The following is a 21,702-nucleotide window of genomic DNA, read 5'->3' as shown; positions in this document are numbered from 1 at the left end:
CTTTTTGCCCCGCTGTCATTTTCGCGAATCCGCAGTGCACCCCCTCCAAGGCCAATAAATCCTTCCTGCGGTGCAGTGCCCAAATTTGAACTCTGTACTCTAAATGAGGTCTAACCAGAGCTTTATACAACTGTAACATCACTTCCATCCCTTTGTATTTCAACCCCCTTGTGATAAAGGCCAACATTCCATTCGCCTTTAAAATTATTTTTGTACCTGTCCATTAGCTTTTAGTGAGTTCTGTATTTGGACCCCTAAATCTCTCTGCACCTCCACGGTTCCTACCTTCTCACCATATAGAAAATACTCTGGCCCAAAAATTGCGGTTGGCAGCTTAGCTGCAAAGTAGGCCGCCGCCCTACAAAAAGAATAGGACCTTGCCTTGTGCGAGGCCCAGAAGGGAGATTTGCTCTTCACTGCGCAGCGTGTGACATCACAAAGGCCAGGAGTGCAGCGTGCAACCTATGCATGTGCCCACAAAATCTGTCACAATTCAGCCATGCCCACAAAAACTTCTTTCAGTCTCTTCCATTGAAATTGCACTCTTTTTTAAAAACAGGTACTCGGACTTATTTCATACCAGTATTTTGTTTTCTTTTCATCCAAACTCACAACTTATCAGTCCCTATGTATACAACTTCCTGTTTTGATACTCGGCCAAGGTCTAACGATGTTTTATATCTCCCACAAGTAATGTTGTTGAACTTCAGAAAATTATTCCCAGCCATACGATGTTAATTTTCAGGATTAAAATATATTATTCAGACCTCATTTAGATTGGTAATAGATAAATCTATTTTCCTTGTATATTTTCATTTTTGAGTTGAAAGGACGGAATTGGTCATTGAAATCTGATAACGTTCACTTTATTTAACTTTCTTTTTCAACTTCCCAAGTAATTAAAATGAAACTCAACTGACAAAAAAAAGTTTCCTCCACCGAAATGTACACAATGTACATGCATAGATCTTTTAAGATGAGAAATGGGCTCCTGCACCTGCTTTCACTAACTCAAATCTTTTGGATGTAGTTGGTGGGCAATTAGCCCAATTCTGCGCCAGCAATTAGTATTTCTCTGTTGGTGCGGATCATGCGCATGCGGAAATCCCAAACTTGCAGCATGACTCTCCGAGTACGCCGTCATCTCACTCTGCTCGTCTGATCTATCATTCGTGCATCCAAAATGGATGATATACTTCCCTACATTGAATTCCATCTGCCACAGTTTCGCTCCCTCACCAAATCTATCAATGTCCTTTTTGAAACTTTCTGTTCCCATCTACATTACTCACTGTGCCACCTAACTGAGTGTCGGCAACAAACGTGGAATATATGGCACTTAATTCTTTCATCTAGGCCCATCACCACCTACTCGGGGTAACTAGGGCTGGGCAGTAAATGCTGCCCTTGCCAGCGACGGCCATATCCCGAGAATGAAATAAAAATAATATTTTGAAACTGATTTGTTCTAAATATTGTCAAGCGACCTGAGGTTTTATGATCAATAAGATTTTCTTTGTTTTGCTCTGTTTCAGTTGGCATCAGCCCTTGATCTTCCACTGATGCGAATAAATCAGGCCAATAGTTCTGACCTTCTGAGTGTGACCCAGTATTATTCGGGAGAGCTTGTAGCCTATGTTAGAAAGGTGAGCCTTGTGAGCTTGCAAGTGAATGTTCACTTTGAAGTATTCAATTATGCCAGTTAGCTATGCACTTTGAATACAGAGCTGTACATTTCTATTTCCCACCACAGAAATTCTATCGCCCATATATACCCACAGTCTCCCCATCTCTTGTGACCTATCCTGTGGTTTCAATCAACAACGAAGTGGTCATCATTCACTTCCTTACATCCTTCACTGCAACTCTATCCCATCCTCCTATTTCATTCCCTCCCTTTTTTCCTTTGCCCGCCCCCCCATCTCGTTCGCCCGCCCCCCCCATCTCGTTCGCCCCCCCCTCCCTCCTCGTTCGCCCGCCCCTCCCTCCTCGTTCGCCCGCCCCTCCCTCCTCGTTCGCCCGCCCCTCCCTCCTCGTTCGCCCGCCCCTCCCTCCTCGTTCGCCCGCCCCTCCCTCCTCGTTCGCCCCCCCCTCCCTCCTCGTTCGCTCCCTCCTCGTTCGCCCCCCCCTCCCTCCTCGTTCGCCCGCCCCTCCCTCCTCGTTCGCCCCCCCCTCCCTCCTCATTCGCCCCCCCCACCATGAAAAACATTTTCTGTTCAAGAGGCTATATAAATTCAAGCTGATGCTGCTTTGTATTGCTTAAATGGACACTTTCATCCCATCTAATGTAACTTGTTTTGAATTGGTTCAGTGCACAGTTATGTGTTTGTGTTTTAATTATATTAAACTTGTCATGTTTCGTGTCTGGAATTGGGAATTAACTCAACCGGTTGAGTTGAATTTTTTGAGCAACATGGTACTGTAATATAAATGGAAATCTTTGCCTTTAACCAAATGCAACTTGCCTGTTACATTTTTTTGTTTTATCACTGCAAATAGTTAACAGTAATTTTTTTTAAAATGCAATATTCTTGTGCGGTGTTTCAGGTTTTGCAAATTATTCCGGACAGTATGTTTACATCCTTGGCAAAGATTATCAAGCTTCAAACGCACAACATTATGGAAGTGCCAACTCGACTGGATAAAGACAAGCTGAAGGACTATGCCCAGCTTGGTGCAAGATACGAGGTATGAGGGCACACTGGATTTTGGATGGGTCAGAGACTACAGTAGCCATTGGACTTGCCTGAATGCAAACCATGGTGCAGGGTGCTTGCTCAGCTGTTCTGGTGTAGAGTGTAAGGAGGGTGGTGAGAACAGTATTAAAAACGTTACTTTTATGTGGTCGTCAATTCAGTTTGTCTGAAGTGGTTTCCGCTATTTTCGTGCCTTGTGCATTTTTTCAAAATAAATTCCTAAAGGGGCTTAATCTTAAAGTGTTTGGCTATTTCCTTTTGTTTACAAACACAACTTAATGTGCAGAAACGTCACACCATTTTTTTTCATTCATAGGATGCGGGCATCACCGGCAAGGCCAGCCTATTTATTGTCCATCCCTAATTGCCCTCTAGAAGGTGGTGGTGAGCCGCCGCCTTGAATACAGCTGAGTAACTTGCAGTTAAGAGTCAACCACATTGTTGTGGGTGTGGAGTCACATATAGGTCAGACCGGGTAAGGGTGACAGATTTCCTTCCCGAAAGGACATTAGTGAACCAGATGGGTTTTTATGAAAATCCGGTAGTTTCATGGCCACCATTACTGATGCTAGCTTTTTAATTCCAGATTTATTTAATTGAATTTAAGTTCCACCGATGTCGTGGTAGGATTTGAACTCCTGTCTCTGGATTATTCGTCCAGGCCTCTGGATTACTAGTCCAGTAACATTATCACTGCTCCTGTACCCTAGTGCAGATGGGGGATCTCAATGATTTTATTTTTATTCGTTCATGGGATCTGGGTGTTGCTGGCAAGGCCAGCATTTATTACTCATCCCTAATTGCCCTTGAAAAGTGGTAAGCCACCTTCTTGAATTGCCTGGTGGTGAGCTGCCTTTTTGAACCGCTGCAACCCTTGTACTGTTTGGAAGGGAGTTCCAAGACTTTGATTCAGCGATGCTGAAGGAACTGCTGTCCCTGCTCCTCTTCCCTCTTTAAACAACAAAAGAATTGCTGGTCAGTTTTTCATGAATACAGTGTCCATTTAACAAAGAATATCCACATCCACCTGCATGGAAGATCTCGTTTGACAAAACCCCACAGTGCTGCACTGAACTGTCAGTCCAGATTATGGGCGAGGGTCCTGGACTGGGCTTTGGAAGCACAAACCACTGGTGAATGGGCTAGCAACTGACGTGTTTTGTTTATAAGCTTTTTATCATTATTACTATTTTCTTTTGTATCCTCTTCACTCAAAGGTTGCCAGACTTACTCATGCAATATCGATTTTCACTGAAGGCATTCTCATGATGAAGACTACCCTTGTTGGCATCATCAAGGCAAGTGGAAACGTTTGGACCTATGTTTGTGTCACGGTGGAGATTTTGAGGTTATTTTATATTTAGGTTTCTCAAACATCAATACTATTCATTGTTTCAGCACTTGCACATGTTTGTGGTCTTTATAACTCCAATATATATACAGTTTACAGCAAATTGATTGTAGAAAAATAGCAAATTCTGATCCAGGTTGACATTAGTCAAGCAACTTTTTTTTAATGTGTATTAATGGAGATTGTTTCCTGCTTTCCATTTTGACATTTCCTTTAACAATAATTTGTTTTACTATTTTCCATTGCAAGTATTTTCAATTAACTTTGAAAGTATTAATTTTTTTAAATTATGAAAAGGAATTAATGGTATGTCATATTACTGACATTTCCACGTGCCTTCTATTCGTTTGGTTGCTTTTGTTGAGAGGTGGAGGGTTGAGGGCTTTATACGTTTTCACATACATGGGCAAAGTCATGTTTCCTGCAGTTGAGTAGACAAGTGGGCAGCCTGCATTCAGGCCTTTGCTATTGTGCTTGAAACTAGTCACAGGGAAGTGTGAATGAGGAGTTTGTGAGGACTTTTCTCTTTGCTTTCATTATAAGACCAGTGCTTGACTTTTGCTTGAAGCCTCTTCACAGTAATGAGATTTGAGATCAGGAACTGCACCTCAATTCCACCGCTCTGGCCCTATGCCACCCTGTGTGTAGTCCTCCGTGACCGACTGGAGATAGGAAGCAGGAAATGCAATGGTAATACGGGAACGGTAGCATACGGTTATGTTACTGGACCAGTAATCCAGAGGCCTGGACTAATCATCCAGAGACATGAGTTCAAATCCCACCATGGCAGCTGGGGAATTTAAATTCAGTTAATTAAATAAAAAATCTGGAATAAAAAGCTAGTATCCATAATGGTGATTGTGAAACAACTGAATTGTCATTAAAAACCCATCTGGTTCACTTAATCCCTTTTTAGGGAAGGAAATCTGCCATCCTTACCTGGTCTGACCGATATGTGACTCTAGACCCACAGCAATGTGGTTGACTCTTAACTGCCCTCTGAATTGGCCTAACAAGCCACTTAGTTGTAACAAACCGCTACAAGAAACAGTAATAAAAATAAAACCGGATGGACCACCTGGCATCGACCACGGCAACAGCACACCCAGCCCTGTCGCACCTGCAAAGTCCTCCTCACTGACCTCTTGTGCCAAAATTGGGAGAACTGTCCAACAGATTAATCAAGCAACAGCCTGACATAGTCATACTCACAGAATCATAGCTTTTAGCCAATGTCCCAGACTGCTCCATCCCTGGGTATGTCCTATCCCACCGGCAGGACAGCATGCTATAAACAGAGCTAAGCGATCCCACATCCAATGGATCAGATCAAAACTCTGCAGTCCTGCTACATCCAGTCATGAATGGTGGTGGACCATTAAACAACTGACTGGAGGAGGAGGCTCCAGGAACATCCCCATCCTCAGTGATGGCGGAGCCCAGCACGCGAGTGCAAAAGATAAGGCTGAAGCTTTTGCAACCATCTTTAGCTAGAAAGGTTGAGTAGATGATCCATCTCAGCCTCTTCCTGAGGTCCCCACCATCACAGAAGCAAGTCTTCAGCCAATTTGATTTGCTCCTCGTGATATCCATAACCGATTGAGTGCACTGGATACAGCAAAGGCAATGGGTCCTGACAATATCCTGTTGTGCTGAAGCCTTGTGCTGTCGAACTAGCCACGCCACTAGCCGAGCTGTTCTAGTACAGCTACAACACTGGCATCTACCAGACAATGTGGAAAAGTGCCCAGGTATGTCCTGTACACAAAAAGCAGGACAAATCCAATCCGGCCAATTACTGTCACATCAGTCTACTCTCAATCATCAGCAAATTGATGGAAGGTGTTCTCGACAGTGCTACCAAGCAGCCCTTATCAATAATCTGCTTGTCGATGCTCAATTTGGGTTCCGACAGGATCACTTGGCCCCAAACCTCATGACAGCTTTGTCCAAACATGGACAAAAGAGCTGAAATCCAGAGGTGAGGTGAGAGTGACCACCCTTGACATCAAGGCAGAATTTGACCGAGTCTGGCATCAAGGATCCCTAGTAAAATTGAAGTCAGTGCGAATCAGGGGAAAAACTCTCCACTGGCTGGAGTCATTCATAGCACAAAGGAAGATGGTTGTGGTTGTTGGAGGTCAATCATCTCAGGACATTTCTGCAGGAATTCCTCAGGGCAGTGTCCTAGGCCCAACCATCTTCTGTTGCTTCATCAATGATTTTCCCTCCATCATAAGGTCAGAAATGGGGATGTTCGCTGATGATTGCAGTGTTTAGTTCCATTCGCAACTCCTCAGATAATGAAGCAGTCCGTGCCTGGATGTAGCAAGCCCTGGACAACATTCAGCCTTGGGCTGATGTGTGGTGCGAAAGTTACTTATCACTTAAGAGCCAGGCAATAACTATCTCCAACAAAGGAGAGTCTATCCACCACCCCTTGACATTCAACGGCATTACCATTGCTGAATCCCCCAATATAAACATAAAGTGACAAAAGGATATTGACAGATTAAGTGAATGAGCAAAACTGTGGCAAATGGATCTCAATGTAGGCAAATGTAAGGTTATCTGCTTTGGGCCTAAAATGGATAGAACAGGGCACTTCCTAAATGGTGAAAAGCTAAATACAGTGGCTGTCCAAAGAGACTTGGGGATCCAGGTACATAGATCATTTAAATGTCATGAACAGGTCCAGACAATAAAAAGGCTAGTGCAGTTCTGGCCTTTATATCTAGAGGACTAGAATGCAAGGGAGTAGAAGTTATGCTGCAGCTATACAAAACCCTGATTAGACCATACTTGGAGTACTGTGAGCAGTTCTGGGCACGACAGCTTTGGAAGGAAATATTGGCCTTGGAGGGAGTGCAGCGTAGATTTACCAGAATGATATCCAGACTTCGTGTTCTGTTACCGAGAAGAGATTACACAAATTAAGGTTGCACTCCCTAGAATTTAGAAGGTTAAGGGGTGATCTGATTGAAGTTTTCAAGATATTAAGGGGAACAGATAGAGTAGATAGAGAAACACTATTTCCGCTGGTTGGGGAGTCTAGGATGAGAGGCATATAGTCTAAATATTAGACCAGATCTCCCAGGGGTGAAATTAGGAAACACTTCTACATGCAAATAGTGGTAGAAGTTTGGAACTCTCTTCCGCAAACAGCAATTGATGCTAGATCAATTAATTTTAAATCGGAGATTGATAGCTTTCTGTTAACCAAAGGTAATAAGGGATATGGGCCAACGACGGGTATATGGAGTTAGGTCGCAGATCAGCCATGATCTCATTGAATGACAGAGGAGGCTTGAGGGGCTGAATGATCTACTCATGTTCCTATGTTTCTAACATCAACATCCTGAGGGTCACCATTGACCAGAAACTTAACTAGACCAGCCACATGAATACAGTGGCTACAAGAGCAGGTCAGAGGCTGGGTATTCTGCAGCAAGTGTCTTGCCATCTTACCATCATCTACAAGGCACAAGTCAGGAGTGCGATGGAATACTTGCCTGGACAAGTGCAGCGATAACACCGAAAAAACTTGACACCATCCAGGACAAAGCAGACCGCTTGATTGGCACCCCATCTACCACCTTAAACATTCACTCCCTCCACCATCGGCACACCGTGTCTGCAGTGTGTACCATCTACAAGATGCACTGGTGCAACCCGCCAAGGCTTCTTCGGCAGTACCTCCCAAACCCACGACCTCTACCACCTCGAAGGACGAGGGCAGTAGGCGCATGGGAACACCATCACCTGCAAGTCTCCTGCCTTCCTGACTTGGAAATATATCGCCATTCCTTCATTGTCAATGGGTCAAGATCTTGGAACTCCCTCCCGAACAGCACTGTGGGAGTACCCCACACGGATTGCAGCGGTTCAAGAAGGTGGCTCACCACCACCTTCTCTAGGGCAATAAATGCGAAATCCACATCCCAGGAACACTTTTTTTTAAAGCGCACGTTTTCTACAGCAGAGTGCTGAACCTGAACTCATCATTACCAATACTTTGTGGTTTGAATGTATTTTCAAGGTTAATTTTGTAATCCGAACGTATCTGCATTTTTGCTTTCCAAGCGCAAGTCTTCAACTCTGTTTCAGATCTTGAAATATTATGAATGGGCCATTTCTGTCCATGGTTAATACTACATTACTTTACCTAAAGGAAGCTACTTTAAGAAGGTTTCTGTTATGTCTTGAATAAAGAGTCAGACTAGATACTGCAAGCTCAAAGTAAGGTGTGACCGTCGTCCTTTATTACAGATCTGAGTGCTCCTCCAGCCTATGAGGTCTCCTTATATACAGGTGCTCCCAAGGGATTGTGGGATCCCTTGAGACTCCAGGGAATAAGCCCTCTGGTGGTTAGACATGGTATTTACAGGTTTACATAGTTTCTACAACTGCATGCTGAGAAACTGGCATGGATTTCTTCTGGCCTTGACTGACTTTGATATGCTTCAATCAAGCCCATCATCATCATGATAGGCAGTCCCTCGAAACAGAGAAACATAGAAACTAGGTGCAGGAGTAGGCCATTTGGCCCTTCGAGCCTGCACTGCCATTCAATGAGTTCATGGCTAAACATGCAACTTTAGTACCCCACTCTTGCTTTCTCGCCATACCCCTTGATCCCCCTAGTAGTAAGGACTACATCTAAATCCTTTTTGAATATATTTAGTGAATTGGCCTCAACAACTTTCTGTGGTAGAGAATTCCACAGGTTCACCACTCTCTGGGTGAAGAAGGTTCTCCTCATCTCAGTCCTAAATGGCTTACCCCTTATCCTTAGACTGTGACCTCTGGTTCTAGACTTCCCCAACATTGGGAACATTCTTCCTGCACCTAACCTGTCTAAACCCATCAGAATTTTCTATGAGATCCCCTCTCATTCTTCTGAACTCCAGTGAATACAAGCCCAGTTGATCCAGTCTTTCTTGATCTGTCAGTCCTGCCATCCCGGGAATCAGTCTGGTGAACCTTCGCTGCACTCCCTCAATAGCAAGAATGTCCCTCAAGTTATGAGACCAAAACTACACAATACTCCAGGTGCCGCCTCACCAAGGCCCTGTACAACTGTAGTAACACCTCCCTGCCCCTGTACTCAAATCTCCCGCTATGAAGGCCAACATGCCATTTGCTTTCTTAACCGCCTGCTGTATCTGCATGCCAACCTTCAATGACTGATGTACCATGACACCCAGGTCTCGTTGCACCTCCCCTTTTCCTAATCTGTCACCATTCAGATAATAGTCTGTCTCTCTGTTTTTACCACCAAAGTGGATAACCTCACATTTATCCACATTATACTTCATCTGCCATGCATTTGCCCACTCACTTAACCTATCCAAGTCACTCTGCAGCCTCATAGCATCCTCCTCGCAGCTCACACTGCCACCCAACTTGGTGTCATCCGCAAATTTGGAGATACTACATTTAATCCCCTCGTCTAAATCATTAATGTACAGTGTAAACAGTTGGGGCCCCAGCACAGAACCTTGCGGTACCCCACTAGTCACTGCCTGCCATTCTGAAAAGTACCCATTTACTTCTACTCTTTGCTTCCTGTCTGCCAACCAGTTCTCTATCCACGTCAGCACACTACCCCCAATCCCATGTGCTGTAACTTTGCACATTAATCTCTTGTGTGGGACCTTGTCAAAAGCCTTCTGAAAGTCCAAATACACCACATCAACTGGTTCTCCCTTGTCTATTCTACTGGAAACATCCTCAAAAATTCCAGAAGATTTGTCAAGCATGATTTCCCTTTCACAAATCCATGCTGACTTGGACCGATCATGTCACCTCTTTCCAAATGCGCTTCTATGACATCCTTAATAATTGATTCCATCATTTTACCCACTACCAATGTCAGGCTGACCGGTCTATAATTCACTGTTTTCTCTCTCCCTCCTTTTATTTAAAAAAGTGGGGTTACATTGGCTACCCTCCACTCCATAGGAACTGATCCAGAGTCTATGGAATGTTGAAAAATGACTGTCAATGCATCCGCTATTTCCAAGGCCACCTCCTTAAGTACTCTGGGATGCAGTCCATCAGGCCCTGGGGATTTATTGGCCTTCAATCCCATCAGTTTCTCCAACACAATTTCCCGACTAATAAGGATTTCCCTCAGTTCCTCCTTCTTACTAGACCCTCTGACCCCTTTTATATCCGGAAGGTTGTTTGTGTTCTCCTTAGTGAATACCGAACCAAAGTGCTTGTTCAGTTGGTCTGCCATTTCTTTGTTCCCCGTTATGACTTCCCCTGATTCTGACTGCAGGGGACCTACGTTTGTCTTTACGAACCTTTTTCTCTTTACATATCTATAGTCCGTCCTAATGTTCCCTGCAAGCTTCCTCTCGTACTCTATTTTCTGTGCCCTAATCCTTTGTCCTCCTCTGCTGAGTTCTAAATCTCTCCCAGTCCCCGGGTTCGCTGCTGTTTCTGGCCAATTTGTCTGCCACTTCCTTGGCTTTAATACTATCCCTGATTTCCCTTGATAGCCACGGTTGAGCCACCTTCCCTTTTTTATTTTTACACCAGACAGGGATGTACAATTGTTGTAGTTCATCCATGTGGTCTCTAAATGTCTGCCATTGCCCATCCACATTCAACCCCTTAAGTATCATTTGCCAATCTACCCTAGCTAATTCATGCCTCATACCCTCAAGTTGCCCTTCTTTAAGTTCTGGACCATGGTCTCTGAATTAACTGTTTCATTCTCCATCCTAATGTAGAATTCCACCATATTATGGTCACTCTTCCCCAAGGGGCCTCGCACAACGAGATTGCTAATTAATCCTCTCTCATTACACAGTCTAAGGTGGCCTCCCACCTAGTTGGTTCCTCGACATATTGGTCTAGAAAACCATCCCTTATGCACTCCAGGAAATCCTCCTCCATCGTATTGCTTCCAGTTTGGTTAGCCCAATCTATATGCATATTAAAGTCATCCATGATAACTGCTGCACCTTTATTGCATGCACCCCTAATTTCTTGTTTGATGCACTCCCCAACATCACTACTACTGTTTGGAGGTCTGTACACAAATCCCACTAATGTTTTTTGCCCTTTGGTGTTCTGCAGCTCTACCCACATATAGATTCCACATCATCCAAGCTAATGTCCTTCCTAACTATTGCATTAATCTCCTCTTTAACCAGCAATGCTACCCCACCTCCTTTTTCTTTTATTCTATCCTTCCTGAATGTTGAATACCCATGGATGTTGAGTTCCCAGCCCTGATCATCCTGGAGCCACGTCTCTGTAATCCCAATCACATCATATCTGTTAACATCTATTTGCACAGTTAATTCATCCACCTTATTACTACTCCTTGCATTAAGACACAAAGTCTTCAGGCTTGTTTTTTTTAACACCCTTTGTCTTTTAGAATTATGATGTAGTGTGGCCCTTTTTGTTTCTTGCCTTTGTTTACTCGGCCTTCCACTATTGCTTTTGCTTTTGCTTTTTACCTGTCTACCATCTGTTTCTGACTCCATATTACTTCGCCCTATCTCGCTGCATAGGTTCCCATCCCCCTGCCATATTAGTTTAAACACTCCCGAACTGCATTAGCAAATGTTACCCCCCCAGGACATCAGTTCCAGTCCTGCCCAAGTGCAGACCGGCCCTTTTGTACAAGTCCCACTTCCCCCAGAACGGTTTCCAATGTCCCAGGAATTTGAATCCCTCCCTCTTGCACCACTGCTTAAGCCACGTATTTATTCTAACTATCCTGCTCCCTCTACTCTGATTAGCACATGGCACTTGTAGCAATCCAGAGATTACTACCTTTGAGGTCCTACTTTTTAATTTAACTCCTAGCTCCCTAAATTCAGCTTGTAGGACCTCTTCCCGCTTCTTGCCTATATCGTTGGTACCTACATGTACCACGACAACTGGCTGTTCACCCTCCCTCTCAAGAATGCTCTGCAGCCGCTCCGAGACATCCTTGACCCTTGCACCAGGGAGGCAACATACCATCCTGGAGTCTCGGTTGCGGCCGCAGAAACTCCATTCTATTCCCCTTACAATTGAATCCCCTATCACTATTGCTCTCTCACTCTTTTTCCCGCCCTTCTGTGCAGCAGAGCCGCCCACAGTGTCATGAACCTGGCTGCTTGAACGAGGATGACTTGCTTCCACGCCAAAAAATGATCTAAAATTCCAGGTCCTGAACTACATCCTGAAGGGTGGAAGATGCCTGTGTGTGGATTTTTTTAACGTGTGGTGGCCGTTGCACACCAGTCACCACACGGGCTTGACAGAGCTAGGTCTTGGTCCAGTGGCAAGGGTTATAATAACATAAGAACATAAGAAATAGGAACAGGAGTAGGCCATATGGCCCCTCGAGCCTGCTCCGCCATTCAATAAGATCATGACTGATCTGATCATAGACTCGACTCCACAACCCCGCCCGCTCGCTATAACTCCTTATCCCAATATCGTTTAAGAAACTGAATAAATTTAAGACAGAAATAGACAATGTCCCAGCATCCACAGCTCTCTGAGGCAGTGAATTCCACAGATTTACAACCCTCAGAAGAAATTTCTCCTCATCTCTGCTTTAAATGGGCGGCCCCTTATTCTAAGATTGTGCCCCCTCGTTCTTGTCTCCCCCATCAGTGGAAACATCCTCTCTGCATCCACCTGGTCAAGCCCCCTCATAATCTTATACGTTTCGATAAGATCACCTCTCATTCTTCTGAATTCCAATGAGTAGAGGCCCAACCTACTCAACCTTTCCTCATAAGTCAACACCCTCATCCCCAGAATCAACCTTCTCTGAAGTGCCTCCAAAGCAAGTATATTCTTTTGTAAATATGGAAACCAAAACTGCACGCAGTATTCCAGGTGTGGCCTCACCAATACCTTTCATAGCATGTAGCAAGACTTCCCTGCTTTTATACTCCATCCCCTTTACAATAAAGGCCAAGATACCATTGGCCTTCCTGATCACTTGCTGTACCTGCACACTATCGTTCTGAGTTTCATGCACAAGTACCCCCAGGTCCCGCTGTACTGCGGCACTTTGCAATCTTTCTCCATTTAAAGAATAACTTGCTCTTTGATTTTTTTCTGCCAAAGTGCATGACCTCACACTTTCCAACATTATAATCCATCTGCCAAATTTTTGCCCACTCACTTAATCTGTATGTCCTTTTGCAGATTTTTTGTGTCCTCCTCACACATTGCTTTTCCTCTCATCTTTGTATCATCAGCAAACTTGGCTACGTTGCACTCAGTCCCTTCTTCCAAGTCATTAATATAGATTGTAAATAGTTGGGGTCCCAGCACTGATCCCTGCGGCACCCCACTAGTTACTGGTTGCCAACCAAAGAATGAACCATTTATCGTGACTCTCTGTTTTCTGTTTGTTAGCCAATCCTCTATCCATGCTAATATATTACCCCCAACCTCGTGAACTTTTATCTTGTGCAGTAACCTTATATGTGGCACCTTGTCAAATCCCTTCTGGAAGTCCAAGTACACCACATCCACCGGTTCCCCTTTATCCACCCTATTCGTTCCATCCTCAAAGAATTCCAGTAAATGTGTCAAACATGACTTCCCCTTCATAAATCCATGCTGATTCTGCCTGACCGAATTTTGCTTTTCCAAATGTCCTGCTACTGTTTCTTTAATAATGGACTCCAACATTTTTCCAACCACAGATGTTAGGCTAACTGGTCTATAGTTTCCTGTTATTTGTCTGCCTCCTTTTTTTAAATAGAGGTGTTACATTTGCAGTTTTCCAATCTGCTGGGACCTCCCCAAAATCCAGGGAATTTTGGTAAATTACAACCAATGCATCCACAATCCCTGCCGCTACTTCTCTTAAGACCCTAGGATGCAAGCCATCAGGTCCAGGGGATTTATCTGCCTTTAGTCCCGTTATCCAAGACGACTGGAGAGCTGCTCTGCTGCACGGACCGAGTGCGCACACATACTGCAGTGTGGGCTGGCCCGTGCTGCCCCTGGCCCCGAACTCACGCCTCTCCTGAGCCCCGATCACATCCCTCCACAGTCTCTCGCCGCTCCTTCGCCCCGACCTCGCCGCTCCTGCTGTATCTGCCCATGCTCCAATCACCGATCTGGACCTTGATGACGCCACTCTTCGCTGCCGTCGCAGCTCGTGCTGTTCCCTGAAGTAGCATGCCTCCACGCTGCTCCCAGGCCGCTGCTCGCCTGCAAGTCAATAAGGTGTTACTAACAATCATCTAAGTGTCAGAAACAATTAACTCGTATCAATGGTAAGTAGTTTTATAATCTAATCGGACACCATGGGTGTCCATTGGCATACCTTTGTATATGTGTTATGGAACTGGCTGTACATTGTGCAAGAACAATGTCTTGATATCACAGGTTGCCTTTTAAAAGGTAGGATTGTATTTCAAAGGTTGTTCGGAGTGTAGGGGTTGGACACTTTTGATTAAATCAGTTATTTATGGTTTGACCTCGCTGTAGCAGACTGATGCATGATGCGAACTCTAGGTAAGAGTGCCTATGTAATTCTGAGTAAGACTGTAACCATTGAGTTAGCAATACCTGATCCTTAACAAGAAATTGTCAGTCTAACTGTTTTCTGGAAAGATCTTCAAAGCAAGCAGACTTGAAGGAATTCAGTTGATTTGTTTGTTAACCCTTTCAAATCTACTGTGTTTGAATTTCAGAACTGGCTATAAATCTAATGTAAATGGCACTATTTTGTAAATAACCCTGCTTTGTAGTTTAAGCTGGTATGAAAATTTGCAGGGTAACAGATGGTAATCATCTTCTGACGTGACGTGAATCAAGAGATAAGAAATGAGCCTATTGTTCGTGCAGGACATCCTATCCCAGCTTATTTTGTGTGTGAGGTCACACTTTGGTTCATAGGGAGTGTGAATGCTTGCTATGAGAGCTGACTTTTGTGCTTGCCTTACTACAATATCAATAACTTGCATTTATATAGCACTGTTTAATGTAATGAAAAGTCCCAATGCCCATCACATGCATCAACCAAAATTTAAACCGCGCCTCATCAGGATTTATTAGGACAGATGGCCAAAAACTTGGTTAAGGAGGTAGATGTTAAGGAGTGTCTTAGAAGAGGAGAGAGAAAGAGAGGCGGAGATGTTTTGGGAGGAAATTCTAGGGCTCTGGGGCCATGGCAGCCGCCTCTGATAGAGCGATGAAAATCGGGGATACGCAAGAGTCCAGAATTGGAGGAGTGCTGAGATGTTGGAGGATTGTAGGGCTGGAGGAGGTTACAGAAATAGGGAGGAGCGAGACCATGGAGCGATTTAAAAACAAGAATGAGAATTTTAAACTTGAAGCATTGCCGGTCTGGGAGACAATATAGGTCAACGGGTACCAGATTGATGGGTGAACGGGATTTGATGCGAGTTCGGATACGGGCAGTAGAGTTTTCGGTGAGCTCATATTTGTGTAGGGTGGAAGATGGTAGGCCGGCCAGGATAGCGTTGGAATAGTCAAGTCTAGATGTAACAAAGGAATGGATGAGGGTTTCAACAGCAGATGAGCTGAGGCAAGGGGCGGAGTCAGGCAATGTTCCAGAGGTGGAAGTCGGCAGTCTTGGTAATGGAGCAAATGTGCGGCAGGAAGCTCATTTCTGGATCAAATGCGACCGCAAGGTTGCGAACATCTGGTTCAGCCTCGGATGGTTGCCAAGGAGAGGGATGGAGTCGGTGGCTAGGGAGTGGAGTTTGTGGCGGGAACCAAAGTCAATGGCTTTGGTCTTCCCAATATTTATTTGGAGGAATTTATGCTCATCCAGCACTGGATGTCGGACAAGCAGTGTGACAAATCAGAGACCGATACAAAAAGTAAAACAGTGATCCTTACTGCATCAGTGTTATGTGCGGGATAGTCCTACCTGTGATCATCACTGTTCAGGGATCTGCAGTCCCTTAGAGGAGAATCGTATGATGTGCTCTCACTTGTGAGTCAGACCTGCTTCAGATCATCCAGGCTGATACTTTACTGCAGTACCGAGGGAGCTCTGCGTTGTCTTTTGGATGCAGGTCGGGAGTATAAAGAGCTGGAGCGCCAGACCCCTGCAACATCGTGCCCCCCCCCCCCCCCGACCTGCGAGAGGACACCACCGCAGGTCGGAAGTGTAAGAGCTGGAGCATGCCACTACAGCTTCCAGCGAGAGTCGTCCCAAGTGTGCGACGACTTTGAGGTGGGCGACTGGGTGACGTCATCAAGGCCCAGGTCGCCAGTTAGAGTTTGAACTGGCACAGCAGAGGAGCGGGAAGGTCGTAGCGGAGGTGCAGCAAATGAGGGTACGGGGCCCAGAAGAGCCGAGAGCCCAGGGGCAGCACGGGCCTGCCCACACTGCGATTTGTGTGCGCACTAGGTCCGTGCAGCAGAGCAGGTCTCTAGTCATCCTGGTTAACCCTTGCCATTGGATAAAGCTCTGTCAAGCCTATGTGGTGACTGATGTGCAACGGTCACCACACATTTTTTTAAAATCCACACACAGGCATCTTCCACCCCTGGAGTTCAGGACTGGAATATCGGGTCCTTCATTGAAACATCTGTGAACTCATCTCTTTTGGTGTGGAAGCAAGTCATCCTCATTCGAGGGGACTGCCTATGATGATGATGATGATAAATCCAGGCCCTGTCTGCCTGTTCAGGAGGATGTAAACCTGATAGGAACATGGCACCAGGGATTTTGTGCAGAATGTCGATAATGGAATTGGTGCTTGGCATGGGAGTGGCTGGAGGCAGTGGGAGCGAGTTGCAAGGAGATGGGTTAAGGTTTTGGAAGAGGTTGGATTGAGAACGGAAGGGGAGAGCTGAAGGAAGATAAGGCCATAAGCCTTCATCAATTTCCCACGACCCTATCCTGAAATTTTACAAAAGGGCTTCCTTGGCACTGAGTGAGAAAGCCTCTGCTATTTCACTTTTTAATTACAAAGCAGTTGAACTGTAATACTGTATTGTAATTGCCTACAGTACAAACGCAGTATGCACTTTAAAGACCAATGGGTCTTTTGGTGCTTAACTCTAGCATAAAATGAATGCTATATGCATGAGTTTTTAATATTATAAGTGAATCTCTCCTGTAAAATTACACTTAGCGTTAATGTGGTCCTCCCATTAAATTTGACAGGTCCTCCTCGTCCCCGACCTTGCTGGGTTTCCTCCATACTACTTTGTTCCCTGCCCGTAAATATTAGGGCCGTTACGTTAGTTTACCCCAAAATATTAATGATTCTACAAAAATTGCATCAAAAAAGTGTCAATACCACTTTTGATGTCTGGCATTTCTTAGACCAGGAAATGAGATTGCAATTTTGAATTGGGTTAATTCATTACCGCCGCCTGTGCTGGTTTGCAGAAATCATCAAGTAGCTTGTCTTGCTGCCTGAACCGTGCTAAATCCGTGTCCTTCTAACATGCACCATTTCATTCCCTCATGACACTTTCTTGAACGCCATAGTTGTAACTTCGTGGGCTGCCTTGGGTTGAGCTGTAGCACAAGTCAAAAATATCATTGTAAACAGTTGCTTCTTGTGCCTCCATATTTGTTTGTTGGATTTTTTTGGATAGGAGTACTGAATGTGCTTGCTGCACTTTTGCAATGTCATCTGCGGACAAATCAGAAGCATTTTGTGGTGCTTCACTTGCACTATTGGCTTGTTTCTCTTTGAAGAGGTCAATGTATTTGCTAATCAAAAGGGGAAAAATAACTCAAATCTGAAACCAAAATAGAAAATGCTGAATCAACACAGCATGTCCATCAGTATCTGTAAAGAGAATAGACAGGTTGCTTTGGGTGTCGATTCTTCTTCAGGGCTGAAATACGAAAGATAAGCCAGTCCCTTTGTAATGTGGAAAAGGGTTGAAAAGAAAAGGAAAACAATACTTTTACCACCAAGAGGAGTTTGTTGATTTGAATGACCTGCAATCTGCTTAATAGAGGAAATGGAACCTGTTCAATGATCTAAAGGATCATCTAAGTGAGGCAAATGAAACAAAAAGCCAGCGGAAGAGCAGAAGACTGTTTGCAGTATCCTGCCACTTCGAACCACAAATTGTGGTCTGAACTGGGATTGGACGAATATTTCCTGTCGTGCCTTGATGTCTTAAATTTCTGAAGCGAGCTTTCCAGGCTCGGCATTCTTTGCAGCAGTAGCAGCAAACTTGCTGATTGCATCAAATTCCTTTTTGGATCCCACTATGTGTGAAATGCACGTAATTCATATCGGACTGACAAAACGTGCATTTGAGCCATAATCCTATGCTTTACACAGTAACTTACAGTAACTAGTTTTAGATTTTAACGTTGATGGTGAAGCACAAAACTTGTTTTTTTTTAATTATCTGCTTTTTCAGAATAAATTCTGATCCTGCTGTTATTGTGCCGATTCATAAGGTTTTAGTTCCAATCTGCAGTGGAGAGAATTCAATCGAGACTACCTCACAATGTCCTGTCGTTTCAGTTAAATGATTCTTATTCCTTGGTCATCTTACAGTGGGAAAGTGACAGTGTGCCATCCCCGGCTGCATGATGCCGTACTCCCACACCGTGTTACGTTGGATTAAACGCTTTTCTGATCTGGCCGTTCTTGCAGATGCTGGTTTTATAACGACACTCAACAGCGAAAGATCAAAATGTGGCAATGTCGTGTCTCATAGGCTCCACTAAAGTAGCTAGTTATAGGGTAACTCTGCACACTGAAGCTTCAATGTACTGTGTCACTTAGTGATGGTATGTGGATTTGTGGCAGTTTCTTGCAGTGAGTTCCTGATCACCATAGTGCAGTGGTCAGCAGAGCTGAGTGCTTTGTTACAGGGAGGATGGCAAAACTGATTGGGGTGAGGGAAGGGTGGGGGGGTGCGATTTGCAAAGCAGTTTTCATGCACTTCCTAACAACCACTTGCAGGGCAAGAGAAGCTTGGAGGCAGGTTGCCTTTTGATTGAATATTGATACAAATAGAGGGAAAGTTATAAAATACATTTAATTTTTTTTAAAACCTCCATTTTAAATAATGCATTTTATTTGGGGAAATGTTCAGAATCACGAGTGTTTCTTCATTCACATTTCAAAGGTAGCTTTCTGAAGCAGAAACGCTATTCAGACCGTACACCAGTAATTCAGTTCAGCTGCTTTAAAAGCTTAGCTTAAAAAAAATTTGTGGACCAAGAATTTTTAAGAATACATTTTTTTCAAAATAGGATGTTTCATCAGTGGAGCTGGTGGACTGATGAGTGTTAAAGAACCCGGCAATTTGAAAAAGTTGCATTACTATCCATAAATATCCACATTTATATTAGGCCCATGTCAATTCGGTACCTTGCACTCTTGGACTAAGTAATCCCTTCAATATGGTTCCCCTCTCCCTCAACTTCTCAACATCATTGTTTTCATGTTTGCTCTGTTTTTCTAATATATTGACCAGACATTTAGTCAGATTTGTTTGTCGGTTATGTTTCTAATATAAAGTGGCTGCTTGAGGGTAAGTCAGATTTTCAGGGAAATTTAGCTTCTCCGCTTTTTTCAGAAGAACTCTGCTGAAAAGTGGCTGTTGTATGAATTAAAAATCCCTTCCTTTTGTTGTTTTTTTTAAATAGGTGGATCCGAAACAGTTGTTAGAAGATGGGATTCGGAAGGAATTGGTCAGAAGGGTTGCCCTTGCTCTTCACAAAGGGCTCATTTTTAACCCTAAAGCTAAGGTGAGAAGATGTGACAATTATGCTCAGCATTACTACTTAATGCTTCAGAACTTCTGGGCGCTCAATAGAAGGGTTTCTTTATAGGTCCAGAACCAAGCTGGGAGTTAGATTTGTGACAAAATGGGAAAACTGTTGCAGGGAGGGAGGGTTCTGGTCTCCAGTGACCTGTCACTCCGTATTCTGAAGGTGTGACAGCCTCACGCCAAATATATGTGGCATTGGATTTTGACACCCTAGAGTATGAAAGTTATAGGCACATTGCAAGCTACCCTGCATGGGTTTGAAAAGAGAAAATTCAAGCTAACATTTGAGTGGAGTCCCATCAACTGGGAAAAGGAAGCCGAGCACTGTGAAATCATCATTTACTGTTCTTGCATCTCATTGTGCAGCTCAATGAAATGTTTATTTCAGAAGGCTGTATATGCTTTATAGAACCCACTGCTGTTGTATATAGACTTTAGAATTATAAGAGCACAAGAAATATGAGCTGGAGTGGGCCATTTAGCCCTTCAAGCCTGCTCTGCCATTCAACACGATCATGGCTGATCTTCTATCTCAGCTCCATCTTCCTGCACTATCCCCATATCCCTTAATTCCCCAAAATTTATTGACTTCTCTTGAATATACTTAATGAGCATCCACAGCACTCTGGTATAGAGAATTCCAAAGATTCACAACCTCTGAGTGAAGAAACTTCTCCTTATCTCAGTCCTAAATGGCCTACCCTTTATTCTGAGACTTTGACCCCTGGTTCGAGATTCCCCAGACAGCCATTATCTTGGCTTTAAATTGCATTCTAATTTGCTCATTCTTGAGAATTTCTTGCTTTAAGTGTACAGTATGTAAGAATTTACTGACAATCTAGCTGACAAGTGCTGTTAATCGGACTGATTTATGGTGAAAGTTTGTTTTAAAAGCTTCAAACAGCTCGTGTTCCTTTTAACACAGACGAGTGAACTGATGCCCAAACTGAAAGAGATGGCTGCCACAATGGATGGATTCTACCGTTCATTTGAATACATACAAGATTACGTCAGCATCTACGGGCTGAAAATATGGCAGGAGGAGGTGTCTCGAATTATCAACTACAATGTGGAACAAGAGTGCAATAATTTCCTGAGGACAAAGGTAACGTTTTGAGAATATGTAAATTAACATAACTACTTGTATCATTTTTTTATTTTTAAAATATTTTGATTTCTTCTGCTCTATTTTCCCTGTCATGTTATCCCTTCTTCTAACTACCTGGTCTGACACTTCTGCAGCCAAGGCAGGTTATTGCAGTGCACACACCTGAAAGCAACAGGCACTGCTAGGTGTGTGTCTCAACTCCATTCTCTCAACTTCACTCTCAACTTGAAGCTACATTTTGAAATCTGTTGGAATTCCTGGGTGCTCTATAAACTTATTTATTTTCAATGTTTTGAATATTAACACACTTTCCAAAATATGCTCTGGGTTTTTAGCAATCAAAATTGATTTTGATCTTTAACCATACCATAATTATTTTCTTGGCCTGCTTTGAAATGCCTTTCAGCGATAGCTGATGAACTAGGTAAAGGGCAAGGTTCTGATTCTGAGATTTTCATGTTTGATTAACAGATGCTCTCTTTTTTTCTGTAGATTCTAGACTGGCAGAGCATGTACCAGTCCACGCACATTCCCATACCCAAATTCCAACCGGCAGATGAATCGGTGACGTTCATTGGTCGGCTTTGTAGAGAGATTCTGAGAATCACCGATCCCAAGTGAGTGTTTTGTAATCTGTGTCCCATTTACCTTGGTGATCTCAGCACCTCTTTGTTTTCGTTTGAGGATCAGAATAACAACAAAATGCTGGTTGAAAATATAGTGTCCAGACACTTCAGAAAGATAAGACATAAAGCAAAGCATTGTGATGTGATTTTGAATATCTAAGGATTGGCATTATGACCTAAATGTTGTATCATAAG

The 21,702-nt window shown here is 43.8% G+C and overlaps 1 protein-coding gene across 3 annotated transcripts in view; it reads left to right on the top strand.

Moving 5' to 3' along the window:
• The window catches only part of washc5 (WASH complex subunit 5), a 74,835-nt gene that overhangs the window by 24,995 nt on the left and 28,138 nt on the right, over positions 1-21,702 (top strand). For all 3 annotated transcript variants that reach the window (XM_070888533.1, XM_070888531.1, XM_070888532.1), the window contains exons 14-19: positions 1,536-1,646; positions 2,548-2,688; positions 3,914-3,994; positions 19,649-19,750; positions 20,699-20,878; positions 21,374-21,498. In XM_070888533.1, coding sequence (XP_070744634.1) covers positions 1,536-1,646; positions 2,548-2,688; positions 3,914-3,994; positions 19,649-19,750; positions 20,699-20,878; positions 21,374-21,498 — 740 coding nt within the window. The remainder of the gene's footprint in view (positions 1-1,535; positions 1,647-2,547; positions 2,689-3,913; positions 3,995-19,648; positions 19,751-20,698; positions 20,879-21,373; positions 21,499-21,702) is intronic.

This window comes from Pristiophorus japonicus, chromosome 1 (assembly GCF_044704955.1).
Source record: "Pristiophorus japonicus isolate sPriJap1 chromosome 1, sPriJap1.hap1, whole genome shotgun sequence".
NCBI classification, from domain to species: Eukaryota; Metazoa; Chordata; class Chondrichthyes; family Pristiophoridae; genus Pristiophorus; species Pristiophorus japonicus.
Note: the sequence above shows the minus strand (reverse complement) of the source record. Positions and strands in the feature narration are given on the sequence as shown.